Source organism: Myxocyprinus asiaticus, chromosome 13 (assembly GCF_019703515.2).
Source record: "Myxocyprinus asiaticus isolate MX2 ecotype Aquarium Trade chromosome 13, UBuf_Myxa_2, whole genome shotgun sequence".
Lineage (NCBI taxonomy): Eukaryota > Metazoa > Chordata > Actinopteri > Cypriniformes > Catostomidae > Myxocyprinus > Myxocyprinus asiaticus.
In genome coordinates this window covers 40,410,068-40,429,295 of record NC_059356.1, presented here as the reverse complement: position 1 = coordinate 40,429,295, position 19,228 = coordinate 40,410,068, and the positions used below count along the sequence as shown (strand labels likewise).

The window sequence follows — 19,228 nt, the reverse complement described above, 5'->3', positions numbered from 1 at the left end:
TAACACATTTCACTAGTACAGGGGTCTTCAACCATTTTCAGGCCAAGGACCTCTTGGTGGGTAGAGAGCTGGAGCCAGGACCCCTGTTAAATATTGCATAAAATTGAGTGTTGCATTTTATGCCTATAAAAACATGAATGGTAGGCTACCATATTATTGTATGTACATACTTCATGATATTTACATTGCAAAGACACTGAAATAATCATTAAATGCTGCCCTGCTGAAAAGACCAGCTAAAAGAAGCATAAACTGGTTTTAGCTGGTCATGCTGATCTTAGCTGGTAAGGGTGGTCTTAGTTGGTCAGGCTGGTCTTAGCTAGTAAGGGTGGTCTTAGTTGGTCAGGCTGGTCTTAGCTGGTAAGTGTGGTCTTAGTTGGTCAGGCTGGTCTTAGCTAGTAAGGGTGGTCTTAGTTGGTCAGGCTAGTCTTGGCTGGTCTTAGCTGGTAAGTGTGGTCTTAGCTGGTCAGGCTGGTCTTAGCTGGTAAGTGTGGTCTTAGTTGGTCAGGCTGGTCTTAGCTAGTAAGGGTGGTCTTAGTTGGTCAGGCTAGTCTTGGCTGGTCTTAGCTAGTAAGGGTGGTCTTAGTTGGTCAGGCTGGTCTTAGCTAGTAAGGGTGGTCTTAGTTGGTCAGGCTAGTCTTGGCTGGTCTTAGCTAGTAAGGGTGGTCTTAGTTGGTCAGGCTAGTCTTAGCTGGGCAGGCTGGTCTTAGCTAGTAAGGGTGGTCTTAGTTGGTCAGGCTGGTCTTAGCTGGTAAGGGTGGTCTTAGTTGGTCAGGCTGGTCTTAGCTAGTAAGGGTGGTCTTAGTTGGTCAGGCTAGTCTTAGTTGGTCAGGGTGGTCTTAGTAAGGGTGGTCTTAGTTGGTCAGGCTGGTCTTAGCTGGTAAGGGTGGTCTTAGTTGGTCAGGCTGGTCTTAGCTGGTAAGGGTGGTCTTAGTTGGTCAGGCTGGTCTTAGCTAGTAAGGGTGGTCTTAGTTGGTCAGGCTGGTCTTAGTTGGTCAGGGTGGTCTTAGCTGGTAAGGGTGGTCTTAGTTGGTCAGGCTGGTCTTAGTTGGTCAGGGTGGTCTTAGCTGGTCTCCCAGCCTGACCAGCTAAAAAAGTGTTCAAACTCCCTCTGAAACCTGCTAACTGACCAGCCTGGGCGTTTTTCTGTCTGTCTGTCTTTTTCTTTCTTTTTGGAGGAGGTTTGGCACAGGGATTTACAGGGGAATTTAAAAATGTCACTTCGTGTCAAAACTGTTGCAGACCCCTGCTGAAAAGACCAGCTGGTTGGCTGGTTTTAGCTGGTCTTTTTAGCAGGGGTCTGCAACAGTTTTGGACAGACCCTGTCCATGCAGACCTTTTATTTACTAAAATGGAGTCTTCCTCTCATGTGAGTGATCGATTTTATACATATATTTTAAAATGACTGTTGATTTCATTGAGTTCACATTTGTAATGAGGAAAACAATGACTGAGTGCACCTTTAATGTTGATTTTAGAGTCACCGTCTTGTGTGTGTGGAACGTCAAGGACCCTGTATGCCAGTTTGATAATCTCAGCGGGAACTGTTTATTTACACCAGGCAAGTACGCTATTGTTCCGAAAGCAGGCTATCATCTGCTCAACCGCACAGCTCGACCAGCGCAAAGCAGACGCGTTTACGCGACACTCCACTACAGAGCTGCTGAACCTGATGTGTGTCGCGCTTTGAGCGGCTCGTGATGAACGGTGGGCGCGTGAAGATTTTGTCCGGGCTACGCGGTTCTGCTGAATGCCTCAGTGTGACTAAAAGATTTGGCATGCAGCTGCGAAGGACTAATAATAGTCCTTCGATAATTCATACTCATGTCTCTCGCTGTTGCTCGCTTGCGAGTGAGTGATTAATACAAATGCCACCAAGGCTGTTGAAGACCCTTGCACTAGTACATACTTGAAATTGCTAAATTAATTTTTTTCAGTATACACTTCAATTTTGTTCATTCCACTCATGTTTGTTTTAATACATTTTTGCTGCTTTTACAGTACACTTGGGAAGTACATAGATAAACCTTGAATTTATTCAAGACAAACACAGAACTGAAAAATGTTGATTTTTATCATCTACACAAAAAAAAAACACACACACTTCATACGCTTCGTAGAATGCCTTTATGAAGTAAAAGTAATTTGAAATACATGGTTGCATGTTGTTCTATAATATTCATACACTCTACTTATGTTTGTGACCGTACTTTCATATATATATAGATATAGATATATATATATATATATATATATATATATATATATATATATATATAATTTGCATTGAGCATGTGAACTTTACAAAAAAAAATATATATATATATATATATATATATTATACATTTTAAAACAGTTTAAGTATATTTATATATCATATTTACACTTATTTTACAAAGTCACAGGGATGTGAATATGTCCGGAGGATAATACCACATATACTGTAACTTGTCATTTGCATTCTAGTTTAAATTATCATTTAATCTCTGAGCGTGTGTGTAGCAGGATCCCAGGCCTGACTGGGTATGAGGAGACATCTGGTGTATTCTGCATATTCTGCAGCTGGTGTCTTCTGTCCCCTCTGGAAGTGGCCTGGAGATCCTTGCAAGAGGCATTTTGCACTTGTTCCCTATGGCTTGCCCTCTCTGACCGAGGGTCCCATACTGTATATTTACAGTTCTCGATGTCAGAATCTGAGTTTTTGTCTCTGCTATGAAGGAATTGTGCTGTAGATTTGTTCTTCTTTTTGTATTAACCTAATCTTGCCACCCATTTCAAGTAAGTCTGATAAAAAAGTGGTACAAGAACCCTTTTAATTGCCCTGACCATGAAGGCTATTAAGTGGCCATTAGAGCCTTTTTTCACTTCGTTCTAAAGTGTCCCTTCAAATGTGTCATCAAGTGCTTTGAAGTCATCAGTTTTCTTTCTGATGGGTTCTTTTTGAAAGAGTACCAATGTTGGTATCCTTTTTGTCTTTCAGCCCAATTTATGGTGCTTCTCGTGGCAGCAGTCTTTGAGCTCATGCATCAATGCGGAAGGAAAGCAACTTCTCAGAGTGCATGTTATTCAGTGTGCGCAGGTCGGGAAGTTTGAGCAGCAGCTTTGTGAATCGGGAGGCATCTTCAGGGGCATTCTTGCTGATGAGGGATCGAAGGGCCCGGATTAGACTTTCCTGAAGCATCTCCACGGAATTCACATTTTCAATACCAGAGCGATCTGGACAGAAATGGACAAAGAGTAGGAATTACAAAATGGATAAAACATTTTTTTTTAAAAGATGGAAAAAGTAACTGAGCACACTTTTTTGGATTTTAAAAGGATAATTCACCCAAAAATGAACATTCTGTCATAATTTACTCCCCCTTATTCTTCAACACATAAGGAGATGTTAGGAAGTATGGCAGTCTTTGACACCATTCACTATCATTGAATGTAAAAATGCAATGAAAATAAATGGTGATATGAGGCTAACATTCAGCATAACATCTTTTTTTGTGTGTGTTCCAGAGAGGAAAGAATGTCTTGCAGGTTGAACTATCCTTTTAAGTTACTGGGAAATGATGATACTCAAGTCACTGATGCTTATTTGTTACTCACCTGCAGATACAAGCACCACAGCAGTGAAGAGTCCCAGCTCTTCTGATGAGAGTTCTAATGCATTGAGTTTTTCACTGAAGTCGAACATGGTGCCTAGCAGAATTCCCATGCCCATGCTTTTTAGGGCATCCAGGCTGTAGGTGGTGCCAGAGATGAACGTTACAGTTCTCTCTTTTACGTTGAAAAGAGAACAGAAGCGTACCATGAGGACCTGCAGGGAATATTCAAAGATAAAAAACTGTTACTCCATCCAACATGTACAATACGGTGAGGCAGGAGATTAAAGGGATAGTTCAATAAAGCCAAGTGTGATTTTTAAAGTAAGGTACCATTCTCTTACCTCAAATGTTCCGGCCTTCAGCAAAGTGACCTGGTCATTCTGAGATAATGTGCTGAACCCTGGGATGTGTTTGGCAAACTCCACCACCTCTCGAACTGCTGGTGTGAAGCTCAGAGAGAAGTCTTCCCAAATTTCCTGGGGTGTTTTGTTGAGGTCTGCATAAGGATGCATATTCATTGGACAAGCCTGGGAAAAAAGGCATCAGAAAAAGTTGAGTTTGCTTCCTTCAGATCACTTCCAAGAACTTTGATTTTTAAGAATATACTGAGACTACTTGAGATTCTAGCCTAACTATGAATTCTGAGCTTTACCAAAGTCTGTAAATATCAATATATCTTCTTACCAACAAAATCTCTTTGCGTGTTTTCCATGGACAATTTTGACCCTGGGAGCTGCTGTTTATCTCCTGACCACTGTGGACTCCATAGAGATTACTGTTTGGAGGCCGCTGCTCATTGTTATTTTGCACTATTCCATGCTGATGCTGTCCAGGTGCTGGGGAGGCCTGAAAATGGTGGCCATTTTCTGGTGGTGCCTCAAAGTTATTATGATGATGAGCGACATTATTATCATGGTGGTAGATGGTGTTATGGCCATTAAGGTGGTAACCAGCCATGCAGCGATTGCTGCTTCGGTTGTCTAGCTCAGTATTGTGAGGCAGCAGTGCTGGACCTAATTTATCATGGGCATAGACGAAGGTCTCACGGTGTGCCCTGGTTATGGCAGCAATGGTTGTGTCAACATCTGGGCTGGTGCACAAAGGTGGAGAATAGGAAAGGGGTGGAGGACTCTGAACTGGCTGCACTGATGGGGAGGCTGGTGCAGGGGGGAAGGGGATGTTGCTACGAGCACTGCAGGGGGCTGGGGTTGGGGCCCCACTGTAAGACCTGGGCATGGAGATGAAGAAGAGGAGGAAGTGGATGGAGAATCAGAGGAAGAACAGGGGGTGTTGGATGTGATGCTCGCCAGTTGAAATTCGTTCTGTAGCTGGTTGTTCACCATGTTATTCATGGCATTCTGCATCTCGGCCAGCATGCGCTGCTTCTCACGTTTTGGGATACGGCCAAAACGAACAGCTGGGGATAAAGAAAGGACATACAATTTATCACATGTCCATTTCCAGGTCAATATTATGTTTTAAAACTTTTCTATTAACATTTCAATGTATTTCTCAATGCTTGGTTGAAGAGACGCTTACCATCACGGGACATGCCCACAGACAGACACTTCTTGAAACGGCACTGTTGGCACCTGTTCCGGTTGATCCTCATAATAGTACAAGTTTCATTCTTTAGGCACTTTTTGTACTGGATGTTCTGCTGGATGCTGCGTCGAAAGAAACCCTGTGGACAATGGTGAAAATGTAAACGATGGCAATTTTAAAACTGATGTCCTACAATCAAGATTTTGTTTGACGGTGCATGTACTCTGTAAAAAAAAATATAATTCGGTGCTTTTCCTCCATCGGGCCTCATTGCGGTTTCTTTTTCCACTGTGGTGCTGCGAAATTAGGGTTAGAATGCACTGACAGCAATTGACTAATCGTGAGTCGCCACGTCAGAACAGTTCTCTGTCCTGAGTACAGTTAGCTAACCACGTAGAGAATTCCGGTCCAGTTTGTAATCGTACCATACCAAACTAAGTGGAAATGCTACCGGAACCATTCCTCATTGAGCTCAGAACTGTTTGGCCCAGTGGTGGAAAAGCGCTTTTTATTTCCATCCATTTAACTTGTGACAATACTTTATGCCACTTCTACTCAATTGAAGTGGTCAAAAAAGTCCATTGAACTTATCACTACATGTTATAATTTTGGTACCGCTTTGAGTTTTTTTATTTCAAAATGTGAGCCAGCAATTAAACTTGCATTTTAAATTTTAGTTGGTTGAATTTTTTTTTTTTTTACAGAGCACATGTAAGAAGATGCAACTGTCATACCTTGCAGCCCTCACAGGCATGGACACCATAGTGAAATCCAGATGCCACATCCCCACACACCTTGCACAGCAACACCATTCCATTCAGCTCTGAATGGAGATAAAGACAAGCATTGTAGTCATTCCAAAGGCTACTTTCCTATACAGATCAGACTACTCAAGCGAACTATGGATCTTTGTACTTACTAGTAAGGGTGGCAACTGATTTGTTGGGTGAATTGCGTGCGCTTCCACCATCATCACGACCTCTTGGGGATCCACCGGAGCATGACGAGTTTCCATCCTCACCTGATCCTGAACTTGAGCTGCTGCTACTGCTGCTGGTGTACATACATGAGGAATCTTGGGATCCATTGGGGGAAGGTGGGAATGAAGAGCCGAAGCAGGGTTGGGTAAGGGAGTGCAGACTGCTGTTGGAATTTTCACTGTACATGGACACGGGACTGGTGCGGTTGGGAGAGCCCCCACATGATCCAATGTATGATATTACCCCACCTAGTGATACGAAAGAAATGCATAGGGAAAGTAGGTTTAGAGAAAATTTTTACAAAAAAAAATAAAGATACTTTATATAACAGCAGCTGGATTCTTTCCTCTGTGATGCACTGGGGGAACACTTGAAAACAGAAAGTGAGGCCCACTGAGTGGGAGTTAAAAATGTACTATGATATTTTTATCCTCCCTAAAACAGTCTGTGGGTACATCCTCATTAAAATTTTCCCATAAATACTTCTCTCAGTTACACAAGGAGTTTCAGTCAAACAGATGGCACCATAGCAACAGGGAAAGTGTGGAAACTAAGGAATGTATTTGGGTGGAAAAAGGGCTACTTTCTAGGAACTGTTTTTGCTTTGTTGTAAAATGGGGACATTAAAAACAGCTACAGCGACCACTCCTTTTTTTCCTGAGCAGGTGCCCTAATGGGCTCTAGTTCTTTGGTTTAGAGTTTCACTATGGTACTGTGGTAAGCCATGTGAGCAAGGAACATCTGCCTCATGTTATTTATGCTAGCTCACAGTGTGCGAAACACTCAGCTCTGCTCATATCCGTCTGCATAACGTGATGGTAGCACATGCACAGGCATGTGCCATTTACAACTGTGTTTGTTTTGATTAGATCCTGTTTATTAGTGCCTGTACACTCAAACCAGATAAGATCAGTTAACTTTGCTCTTGAGGAACTACATTGTGTGCTACAGTTTACACCTGGGCATTGACTGTGGCACGTATTCTGTTCCCTAGTGTCCAGTACTTCCTTCGCTCTCTTCTTACCATTTCCTGCAACATGCTTCATTGAGTTTGATGGAAACCACAGATTTATGATTATTTTGTCCTCTATACTGATTCCATCTTTCGAGTTATAAAAGTGAGATCTGTTTGAAGATATTTATAGATGTCTTCTGCGGTTTATTATTTAATTCTTAATTGCCTTTTAAAATTTTCAGAATTATGTTTTGCAGCAATACTCTATACACCATTCCAAATGCCAGAGGCAAAGTACCCTAGAGATTACATAACTACTGTTCACTAGTACACAAGTTCAAAAAGTCACTGTGTCAGGTGGAGCCACAACAGGGAAACGTGCAGTTGCTTTGCCTCCCCACATTCTGCCTCAAATGCCCCTGAACAACTTACATTTATCAAACCTTTTCTATATAAAAAGTTCTAAATGCACGGAGGATCCTCAACAAGTTATTGGAAAATTGCATAAACTGCATCAAACAGTGAGTTCTCAGTGAGTTTTTTTTATTATTTATTAACCACTTAGACTTCCCCTGAGTCCATTAATAAACATTCTGTCAAAAGCAAATACTTGTGTAAGCACAACAGGGGTGCGTGAGCTGTTCAAGAGTATCATTGGGAGAGCACGCCTCTCTTCCACGTGCGCCACACACAGACAGCCCTTCAACGAGACTCACTGCATTAGACCCGCCTTTCAAAACATATTTGATTTTTGTTTTAAAATTTTCCACCATTCATTCTCATTTACACGCAAACCCTTACACTACATATTAATTAATACTATCAACTTTTACCTAGTGGAATATAAACAGTTACATTTATTTATTTATTTTAAATAATAAGAATAAACATTTCTTCTGCCAAGCAATATTGGCTATTTCATTAACTGTAGCTGTAGACTGCAGATGGTTGTCAAGCAACTAATATAGAACACTAATGCAGTAATGTGTGGTCACAAAATCTGAATTTTTACAGTGCTAATATGGTTGCATTAATGTAGTGTGTGCGTTCTCAAAATTTGCCATTTTGACAATGCTAATCTAGTCGCATTAATATAGTATGTGTGATCGCAAAATCACATGTTTACCACGCTAAAATAATTGCAATGTAGTGTGTGCGGTAACAAAATTGAATTTTTTTTACAATGCTAATATAATCACATTAATAAAGTGTATGTGGTCACAAAATCGCATTTTTACAACGCTAATATAGTCGCATTAATACAGCGTGTGCGGTCACAAAATCGTATTTTTACAATGTTAATATAGTCGCATTAATATAGCGTGTGCAGTCACAAAACTGCATTTTTATAACGTTAATATAGTCGCATTAATATAGCGTGTGCAGTCACAAAACTGCATTTTTACAACGTTAATATAGTCGCATTAATATAGCGTGTGCAGTCACAAAACTGCATTTTTACAATGTTAATATAGTCGCATTAATATAGCGTGTGCGGTCACAAAATCGTATTTTTACAACGCTAATATAGTCGCATTAATATAGCGTGTGCGGTCACAAAATCGCATTTTTACAACACTAACATTGTCGCATTAATATAGCGTGTGCGGTCACAAAATCGCATTTTTACAATGCTAATATAGTCTCAATTATATAGTAGCCAATATGTACTTTCACAAATTACCCTAATAACGCTAATATTGTCGCATTAACATTGGGTGTGCGCAAGGGCGTAGCCAGGAAATTTATTTTGGGTGGGCCTCAATACAACTTTATGGGCCAAGTTTTCACCCAAATGTTTTTACATTTTATAAAGATGTATTTGAAATATGTATCAAAGAATAATCTCTAAGGTGTGCCAGGGTCTAATATGGGTGGACGCCACTAGTGTGTGGTCACAAAATCGCATTTTTACTTTTTTAATTTTTTATTATATACAAAGGCTTCGAACTCGGCACATTGAACTTTTATAATGACAAATAAATCAGTGATTAACGTGTAAATTCTGAAATGTAGGCTGCCAGTTTCTTCCCTCTTCTTTGTGTCATAAATTCAAGTTTGCCACCATATTCGGTTCAAAATCGAAGACAACTCTGCATGTTTGATAACAATAACTTAAAAAGACAGAAGCTGGAGTGAGGATATTTGGTGACGCAGTATTCATGCCAAAAAAAGAAAAAACCTGTTACGTTAAACTGGATCAGTGTCATGTCCCACTTTTAAAGTGAACACGGGTTAACGTGATGTTCAGCCCCGAGTCTCTATATTCGGTCCAATCGCAGCGCGCACATGGCTCAGCCTGCATCGTCACACACGGGTTCGCGCTGGGAGGGCAGACACGGAACGAGGCGGTATTATGTAATGAGCGCCTGTGCTTACCAATAGATGTAGGCGGAGAGGGGAGAATGAAAACAAAAAGCACATGGCTAGGCTCGGCGGTCCATGTGAAACAAGCGAGGATCTACGACGCTCTCCTGCATCATAGGGATGTCCGTACACCTGACTTTTCCATTATGACCTAGTTCCCCTAAATTCATGGGAACAGTGTGCCTTAACCCGTGATGTCCTTGCCCTCGTCCGGCATCCAAATTATATCTATAACTGTAACTTTTCTCATGGGAAATAAGCTACAATATGAAATTGCAAATTAAACGCTGTTCTTCCTCATTGACTTTGTCGCAATTCATCGTGCCGATAGTCACACACACATATAGGTCTACGGATGTTATAAAGCATTTACACATGAAAATGTAATTTACACACCATTATACAATAACGAGACAATTCGACAAGCATCAACGCGTCTTGATAGGCTACTACAAAATGTCATTTTTACCATGTAATGTTTGATAGGATACATAAGAACGTACGTCCTATTTGACTACACCAATCAGTGGTTTTAAATCAACTTTGCGGATCCGTTAATTCAACACACAGTAGCGCGCAATGCAAACAACTCAATGACATGTCAACGCAACTGATTCTGTTAAAGCAAGCAAACGACAGAAATAGCTAGTAACACTGATAAACAAGACTGATCTAAAATGATCTTGTGTCTTACCTGTGTTGTTCGTGTCTACTGCTGTCGTCATATTGAGTCCCAGTAAAGTCATGCAGATATTGATAAGAGAATCTCTAATGCAACACCAAGAGGAGATGTTTTCTCTCTAGATGCACTGCTGTTTTTTTTTCTCACAGATCGATTCTTCTTTAGTATATAGTCATAACTGTAAAGTAATGACCCTCCTAAAAACGCAAAAAGTAATTGCGCATCTGATAGATGCAGAAATAAAATGATGAAGGCTGCGCAAGGAGGCAGCTCACAGAGTTACGCGTAATGTCTCAGTGAAATGTGGTTCATTCAATGAGAGTGTATCATAAGCCGGTGCGCCTGTCCTTTCGCTCGCCCAATCTGTTTCGATCTGAACTGTTCTGTCAAGTCGGCCCGGTTTTGCTTATGCTGCCTCGTTCCAAGGAGCACGCATGGATGAGATGAGCGCAGGCGCACCGGCTCCGCCGCCGCTGCACGAGGCTAGAAATGTGTCCATGTGACCCCGGCGACAGCCTCGTGGCCCAGTGACACAGTTTCTCCCGAACACATTTTCGGTCCGAATTTTAAACCCCACCCCCCGCGCACGTGGCTGCCTCAGCACTAGGAAATATAGCCTAGTTTATATCGAAAAGTTTGAAATAGTCTGATTGGAAGATTAAGTGTTTATACGACTGTACCTGGTTTCTGTGCTTGAGTACACGCGTAAATGTGCTTTTGGATAAGGGGAAAGTTATAAGTCAGGGCAGCACATGTGAAACTATTCAGCCCACATTACATTCTCAGAATGTGTTAGTTTCTATGTAAGATCTTTACTGTAACTAGCCTTCAGTAATTGTCAATGTGGTAACACATTACAAATGAGCGTTGATATTTTTATTAATATAGCACATACTGGGTATTCCATACTGTATTTAACTGGCGTTATTATATGATTACCCTCGTAATTAAACTAGGAACTTAGTAAAGTGGGCAGTTGTTCACCTGTGGCCTTCTTGGATACCACCAGTGTTGGGTGTAATGCATTACTAAGTAATTAATTACTGTAATTAAATTACTTTTTCATTGAAAAACTAAAGTAAGGGATTACTCTTAATTTTTCAGTAATTTAATTACAGTTACTTCTGATGCAATTGTGTTAAATACTGTATAGACTATAGAACAATTTTATACAAAACAATAGTGAATTTAAAATCTAAATTTAACATCTAATGTTAAAATGTATGTTTTCTAATTTAACGCTGCCTCCTTAAATCCTTTGGCCAGTTCATGAAATAATTTATTTGATTTTATATGATTTATTTGAAAGAATTAAAAGAACAATTTCATGTCTATCCTTGTATTTTTCATCTGGTCGAGGTTGATATGGGTTTTAGAAAGTAATTAGTAATAATAAGTAATGCAATTACTTTTCAGACAGAGTAATTAGTACAGTAATCTAATTACACTGTAGAAGATGTAATTAGTAGTTAGTAATGAATTACTTTTTAATCACTGGATACCACCACTTTTTTGTCTGTCACAGAAGCATCAAGAAAATGAAACTAATGTTATCACATCACATGTTTATTCATATGTATTAACAAATGACATTTGTGGCTATTTGACTGCTTGATGATAGCTTCAGTCGTGCATAAATGGGTGCCATTCGGATGTGAGCAAAAGATGCTTTTATACGTGCCTGTTTTTCTTTTCGAACAGTTCTTAAAGCTGACGTTGGTAAAGAGGAATCAGATCAGTGTCTCATTGGGGATGGCACTGGAGATATGACAGGGAAAAAAAAGTTTTCACTGTGCCCCAAATACAGCGTCGCCCTTGGAGAAAACTGTCCAGCTCCAAAGCAGGCACGTGCCTGAGAACAAAACCGTGCTACTCCAAAAGATAGACCATGTCGCAGTGAAATGTCTAGGCAATAAGTATTGGCACAGCAGTAACATCACTTAAATTGACACCGGCACTGCAGCCGCACTAGCCACTTGTTGTTTACGTGAAGCATTCAGGCGCCTTATGGCAAGTATTACTAATCATTCTCAACTGTACAACAACAGTGCGTGCCAATGCACGTGAGAGGGGTGGGTAAAAAATCTAAATATATACATGGATTATTCTTTGGTGTGGCGAGAAGATGGTTGCCCGAAGTGTTGCCTGATGTTGTGAATGGACAACGCCTTTTTTCTAACCGTCTCGTTTATGGCGCTGACACGTTTCAGCAGCCAATGCATCTTTGTGCCAATTGTTTAGACTATCAAGGACGTGGGATAATAACAGAGCCTCTGCATAAGTGAGGCGAAAAAGTTTTCATCACGTTTGAACGTCACGTTACCTGGACCATGAGACCGGGCGAGTGGTCTTAAAGCTGCACGCCTCGCGATTTGTAGCAAAGGCAGTGTGTGTGCACGCCTGTATTTGTCACATGCAAAACATCTCCGCCCGCGTTACGAGGACCGTGCCCATTCTGTGACGGCGCTGCACATGTCGCGCGCACCGGCGTGTACTGTAATCTCACCAGCAGGTTTCTGAGCGTCTTGTTAACACCAGACGCACTCCCTGTATCTTGGTCAGTGTTAGGATACAGAGGCAAAGCAAACTGACCTGATAATCTGAAAATCATTAACGCGTGAAACTTAAATTAAAACGGATGTTCAGGGTATAGCCAATAGCGATTTGAACAGTATATATATATATGTATTTTTTTTTTTTTTTTTTTGCAGTAATGATTTTCAAATCACAAGTTACAGCATGAGCATGCGGTTTACGGAGACAAAACCCTGAACATCCGAACTTATATTACTGGAGTTTTATCCCTGTGCTGTTTTCCCCCGCTTTGTGTTGTCTGGCGCAACAGCGCCCGTGCTCGACAACGTGAGGAACTATTTCCATGGTCTCTCACTGCTGCTTTCTTCTCTATAGCAACACCAAAGATGACAGAAGAGCCAAGATCATCCAAATGTATTGGTGAAATATTGACTACACTCTTTTATGGTCAACATTGTTAAAAAGAGCTTTGAGCCACTATTGTAGGAATGAAAGACAACAACAATGCAAATACAGAACGTTCTCTTAACGTTAGTGTATGGTTCGCATTTGGTTATTTTTTGGGGAACCAAGCACTAACGTTCTAGGAACGTTGTTTTTAGGTTTCCTATAGGCTAACCATAAACTAATCTTCCCAGAACATTGCAGTGAGTTTGTGTGAAAACCTAATAAGAACGTATAAAGAACATTATTTAATGGTTATTGTTAGGTTTTATGTTGCAGAATTATGTTATTTTATTATTTTTAGGGTCATATTTTCCACAAATGTTGCTGAGATGTGTTTGATAGACAACAATGACTGACATTAGTAAAGCATTTTATTAAAAGTAGAAATTGAAATCAAAGTGATTTGCAGTCAAAACACATTATAACGATACTTTTCACAGCTGAAAATATTAAACCAGGGTTGAGCATTGTGTGAAAAGCATGCAATAATCATACATGCTTTTCCTTTTCGGAATGACTATTTGAACCAGCACCGAAATCGTCAGGATTCGTATGACTTTTCTAAATTTGGCTAATTCGTATGATATCGTGTGTCTGCACTCGTTTGAATTCCTACGACTTTCACTACAGCCAATGACGTCGCTGGACATCGTTTCCATCTAATACGGGACTATTACTTGCTTCTGTCACACACAACAGCTTCCATGTTTACACACACTACTGATTGGTTAAGTTTAGATAAGGGGTTTGGGTTAAGGCATAACATTAATAAGTATGTCCTTAACGCCTAATGTGCGGAACTCGCGCTTACTTCCGCATTAGACATCCGGGAATTTGAATGTGATGAAGTCGTACGAGTTTATGCGAACAATATTGTGCGAGACCATATGAAATAGCCAACTCGTAAATTATGTATGAATTTTCATGAGATCGGGTTGATTTGCACTGGTTGTAAATAGCACCTGCCACACAGTGTGGCTATTTGCACTCCAATAGTCAGGTGGAAACAAAACTGCACCCATTGTGTCGCTGCACCTGCGGACGACCCGGATTCAAATCTGCCTTTTTGTCCCACTTTTTTCCATCCTGTTTCCTGTCACCACTCTTAATATTTCTTGAAATACAACTTATAATAATAAATACAATTTAATGTAAAGGTCGATTTCCTTGCAGTGATTTGGTCACGGTGAATGTCAGGGAGTTGAGAGAAACATTTGATCCGGGTAAAATTAACCATGGTTTTACTACAGTAGGCCTAATATTGTAGTAACCATGTTTTTTGGTGGAAGCCATAATTTTAATGGAATTAACCATGTTGTTACTACAGTGTAACACAACATAAAAATAAACAAACAGACACACATGCAGTGCGAACCGGCGTCTGCAGCTGCCCTTTATTTCGCTCTCCCGCTGATCAGCTGATTCAGCGTCGGCCATGCTCCATCACAGCCTGGCCACGCCCTCCTCCTCATCACATACAGTAATATGGTGTTAAAGTAACCATGTTTTATTTTGTGGTTACTATGATTACTACAAATAACATGGCGATACTACGGTTACTGTAGTAAAACCATGGTTAATTTTGAAGATAGGTTAGGGTTAGGTGTAGGGTGTCTTTGGGACTCTAAATACAGTTGCAATCAAAATTATTCAACCCCCCTGACCAGCAATACATTCTGGTGATGTGAATTAAAACACATCAACTAAAACCTCAGTCAAAGTAAGTTTTTAATACACATTTGAGTGATTTTGAGAACAAAGAGTTCAGTTTACCCAAATTTTAAAATAAAAAATAACTAATTCTCTCCACAAATGTCATGTCAAAAATATTCAACCCCTAAAGTCAATCATTTGTGGAGCATCCTTTATCCTTAATAACAGCAAATAAATGTTTCAGGTTAGTGTTCTCAGGCTTCGGACACCTCTCTATTAGAATTTGTACACATTTCTCATGAGCAAAAGCTTCCAGCTCATTGACATTCTTTGGTTTCTGTGCTGCCACTGCTTCCTTGAAATCCCAACAAAGGTTTGCAATGGGACTTTAATGATGGACTGAAAGGGCCATTTAAGGACATTCCACAACCTATCCCTGAACCAGATTTTGGACAACTTGGATGTATCCTTGGTGTTATAAGTCCAGTGATCACAAAGCTTCAATTTACACACTGAAGGCATCACATTTTTCATGCCAAAATGGCCTGATACCTGAAAGAATCCATGGTGTCAGTCACATAGTCAGGATAGCCGTTTCCTGCAGCTGCAAAACACCCCCATAACCTGACTGACCCACCTCCATGCTTGACTGTGGAGATGGTGTCATTCTTGTCATCACCTTGTCATCTTACTCCAGACGTACTGCTGATCCATGGGTCTAAAACTCATTTCCAGTTTAGTGTCATACATCTATAAAACTTCTTCCAGGACTCCACAGGTCTTTCCTAATTACATCTTGAATATTCAAGTCAACATTTCCCTTGGGGAAGTTTTGCTTTCTTCCACACCCCAAAAAGGTTGCTGTTGTACCATATTTAAAAAAATATATGAATGGTGCTGCCAACTTTGTCTATTGGAAATTGAAGTGCCTTGGAAAAGTACTTTTAGCCATGACCTTTCTTGTGTAATGAAATAATCTCCTCTATTAGCTTTTGAGACAGTTTATTTTTAATTGCATATTTTGCACAGAAATTCATTTTTGCTTACAATGCTAAACTTAAATTTTAAAACTTAAGTGCCATTGCAGATTGATGACTTAATTTTATTTTAAAACAATTACATGTGTAGCCTTACATATTTAAGAAACAGCTACATGCAATAGGGGTTGAATAATTATGATATGGCTGTATATTAAAAAATCCTGCTATTTAGAAATATTAGGTTATATTTCATATTATGACTTTGAATGTGTCACTCAACTGATATAGATGTAAAGTTTAAAAATTCTGGGTCATCAGAAAAGCTTACCTTTGTAAATCCTTACTGTCTTGGGGGGGTTGAATAATTTTGGTTGCAACTGTAAACACAATAAACATGCTGCAGTAGCCTAATGTTCTTATATTGTCATTTTAAACAGGGGTGCAAATAGTCTCTGCCATTATTTTCACCGGGGTACTAATAGCATGTAACATTTGCACTTAGTGCAAAGAAGATGCTTTTTTGCTATTTACACTTTTAGTGCAAATAGCCTCTGCTTTTGCTTTATATTGCTTTCTTTCTCGATGCGTCTGACGTAGGTTATGCACGCGCATTTGAAACGTACCCGCTCTCCACGGTATCCGCTCTCCACGACTCTTTAATGAATTAAATAGCCAATAATACTTATTGGTGGTGAAAAGGGATCCTTACATTACCCCTCTTGTTCTATATTCCTGTCACATTAGCAAGCAAACACGCCATAATTAGCAAATCAGCGAAAGGAAAAGTATTAAAGTTTATTTAACAGGAATTATCAACACAGAGCTGTTTCATCAATAAGAACTAAAGCGCTATCACTATAACGAGGCTCTTTAACTGTTATAATTAAACGTTTTAATATACGAAGACTCAACTTCAGCATTGAGAATGTAGGTCACTTGAGCCGCCTCCTAACCCACTGTCCGCGTGACTTCATAAGCCACACTGAATGCAATGAGGCGCTCGGTTTTTCTGCACTGCTGCTGTATTAATCACACATTTATTAAAGAATCATTTCAAACTATCCGGTGATCGGGTTAATCCTTTTCTCACCCAGCTCATTTCAAGACTGAGGTTCTTTGCTTCCATCAAAATGCTACAAAGATTTCGTTTGCAACACTAATATACCCTATATAGTCTGTAATTATGAGAATGTTCCAGCCTTGTTTATTAAATAAACAGCATGCTTCTAATATAGCTATTTTAAGCCCATGTGGCAGTAAACAGCCACGTCTTTTGTCAGTATATCCAATAGCGACCACGCAAATATAACAGGCTGAACGTTAATCGAGACATCTTTAATGCATTGATGCGGTACAGAGATATATGCCTTCCTGTGTTCCTGTTCGCGTCTGTCGCAGGGTACCCGTGTGCCATGTGAGCTGTCCCGCACCCAGGACAGTGTGCTGCACGCACAGGAGCGTGATAGGGGTGTGTCGTCAGCGAGTGTGCTGCTGCGGATGCGCGCGGTCACCAGGCTCGTCCACGTGCGGGGGCGCTGTTACGACTTCAGCAGTGAAGTGGAGCAGTGAAGTGGGCGTCGACCCGGCGCTCTATTTTCGTGGAAAGTGGGTAGCCTCGGTCGGCCACTAATGTAAACATCTCCGTCCGGGGGAAACAAAACCCGTGAAATGGGTGGTTGGTTGTCGTTCTAGTTAAACGTGAATCACAGGCACACATGGATCATCAGGTTTTGCAAAAAAGTGTGGAGACCAAATACTAGAATTCTTTACATTTATTAATGTATTGTTGAGTGTTTATTTATTTAATTGTAAATTATTATCATTATTATTATAACCAACACTGGCACATCATTTTATTTTATCATTCTTATTGTTTTACTGTATTATTATTTTTTTTATTTTCTTGTCTGCTTTTGTTGTAGTCTGTTTATTGGTGCTTTGGCAATATTAGGGGAAGATGCCCTGCTTAAAGGAATATTTTAGTTCAAAACAAATTTAAGCTCAATCGACAGCATTGTAGCATAATATTGATTATCACAAAAATGTATTTAGTCTCGTCCCTCCTTTAAAAAAAAGAAAAGAAAAAATCGAGGTTACAGTGAGGCACTTACAATGGAAGTGAATGGGGCCAATATTTGGCGGGTTTAAACACAGAAATGTGAAGCTTATAATTTTATAAAAGCACTTAAATTAATTCTCCTGTTAAAACTTGTGTTTTATTTAAGCTGTAAAGTTGTTTAAATTTGTTGTTTAATTTTTACAGTCGTTTTAAGGTTTTAGTGTTTGTCGACATTACATTGTCATGGCAATGAAGTTGTAAAATTGGCAATAACTTCACAAAAAAGGTTAGTAAGTGATTTTATCACGTTAAAATCACACATATACTGTTGAAAAAGTGAGTATTTTAACGTTAAAAAATTGGCCCCCATTCGCTTCCATTGTATGTGCCTCACTGGAACCCAGATTTTTGCTTGTTTTAAAGAAAAGGAGGGGCAAGTCAAAATAAATTTTTGTGGTAATCAATATTGTGCCACAAATGCTGTCAATTGAGCTTAACTTGTACTGAACCTGGAGCATTCCTTTTAACTCGTTCCTCCTTTTCTTTGAAAAGAGCAAAAATCAAGGTTACAGTGAGGCACTAACAATGGAAGTGAAATGGGGCCAATTTTTGGAGGGATTAAAAAATGTTAAGCTTAAAATTCATAAAATTACTAAGCATTAATTCTTCTGTTTAAACATATGTATTATATGAGCTGTAAAGCTGTCTAAAACATAAACTTTAGAGGTTTTCGACAATACATCGTCATGGCAACGAAGTTGTAAAACTGGCTATAACTTTACACAGAGAAGGTTAGTAAGCGATTTCATCACACTAAAATCATGTTGAAACGCATATTGTTTATGTCTTGTGGTTAGGTATACTTTTGAAATATATATCTTTGAGTATTTTGACGTTTACAGATTGGCCCCATTGACTTCCATTGTAAGTGCCTCACTGTAAACCAGATTTCTTCTTTTTTTAAAGAAAAGGAGGGGCAAGTCAAAATATATTTTTGTGGTAATCAACATTATGCCACAAATGCTGTCGATTGAGCTTAACTTGTATTGAACCCAGAATATTCCTATAAGAACAGTTTTGCCTTTACAGCTAAATTGTAACATATTTAGAGATTAGTTTAGCATGTACAGGACATTTGCTAATTTAGTTTTTAATAGCAACAAATTAAAAATCATGAAAAGCCCATCTTCCCCTATATGTAAGCACAATCAAGCCTATTGGTTACTTTGAAACTGAAATGACAAAGACATTCTGAAATTTATGATAATTAATGAGAGAACTCTTCACTAAAATTGTTACACTGTTCACTAATATACATCCAAAATGGACAGTTTGCCTTCTATTTTTCCTGCTTTATGTTCTCAACATCTATTCTCACATCTAACTGCTGTCTTAGGTATTTCCTTAGCTGATCATATTAGGGCCATGT

At 39.6% G+C, this 19,228-nt stretch overlaps 1 protein-coding gene across 1 annotated transcript; it reads right to left on the bottom strand.

Annotated features, from left to right (window-relative positions):
• Positions 1-1,994: 1,994 nt before the first annotated feature.
• nr1d1 (nuclear receptor subfamily 1, group d, member 1) lies at positions 1,995-10,639 on the bottom strand. The gene is given in 9 exon segments (XM_051713931.1): positions 1,995-3,216; positions 3,598-3,808; positions 3,938-4,123; positions 4,281-4,787; positions 4,790-5,013; positions 5,136-5,280; positions 5,876-5,964; positions 6,061-6,369; positions 10,138-10,639. Coding segments are annotated over 9 exon segments (1,920 nt in total). The 5' UTR covers positions 10,190-10,639; the 3' UTR covers positions 1,995-3,019.
• Positions 10,640-19,228: the final 8,589 nt, after the last annotated feature.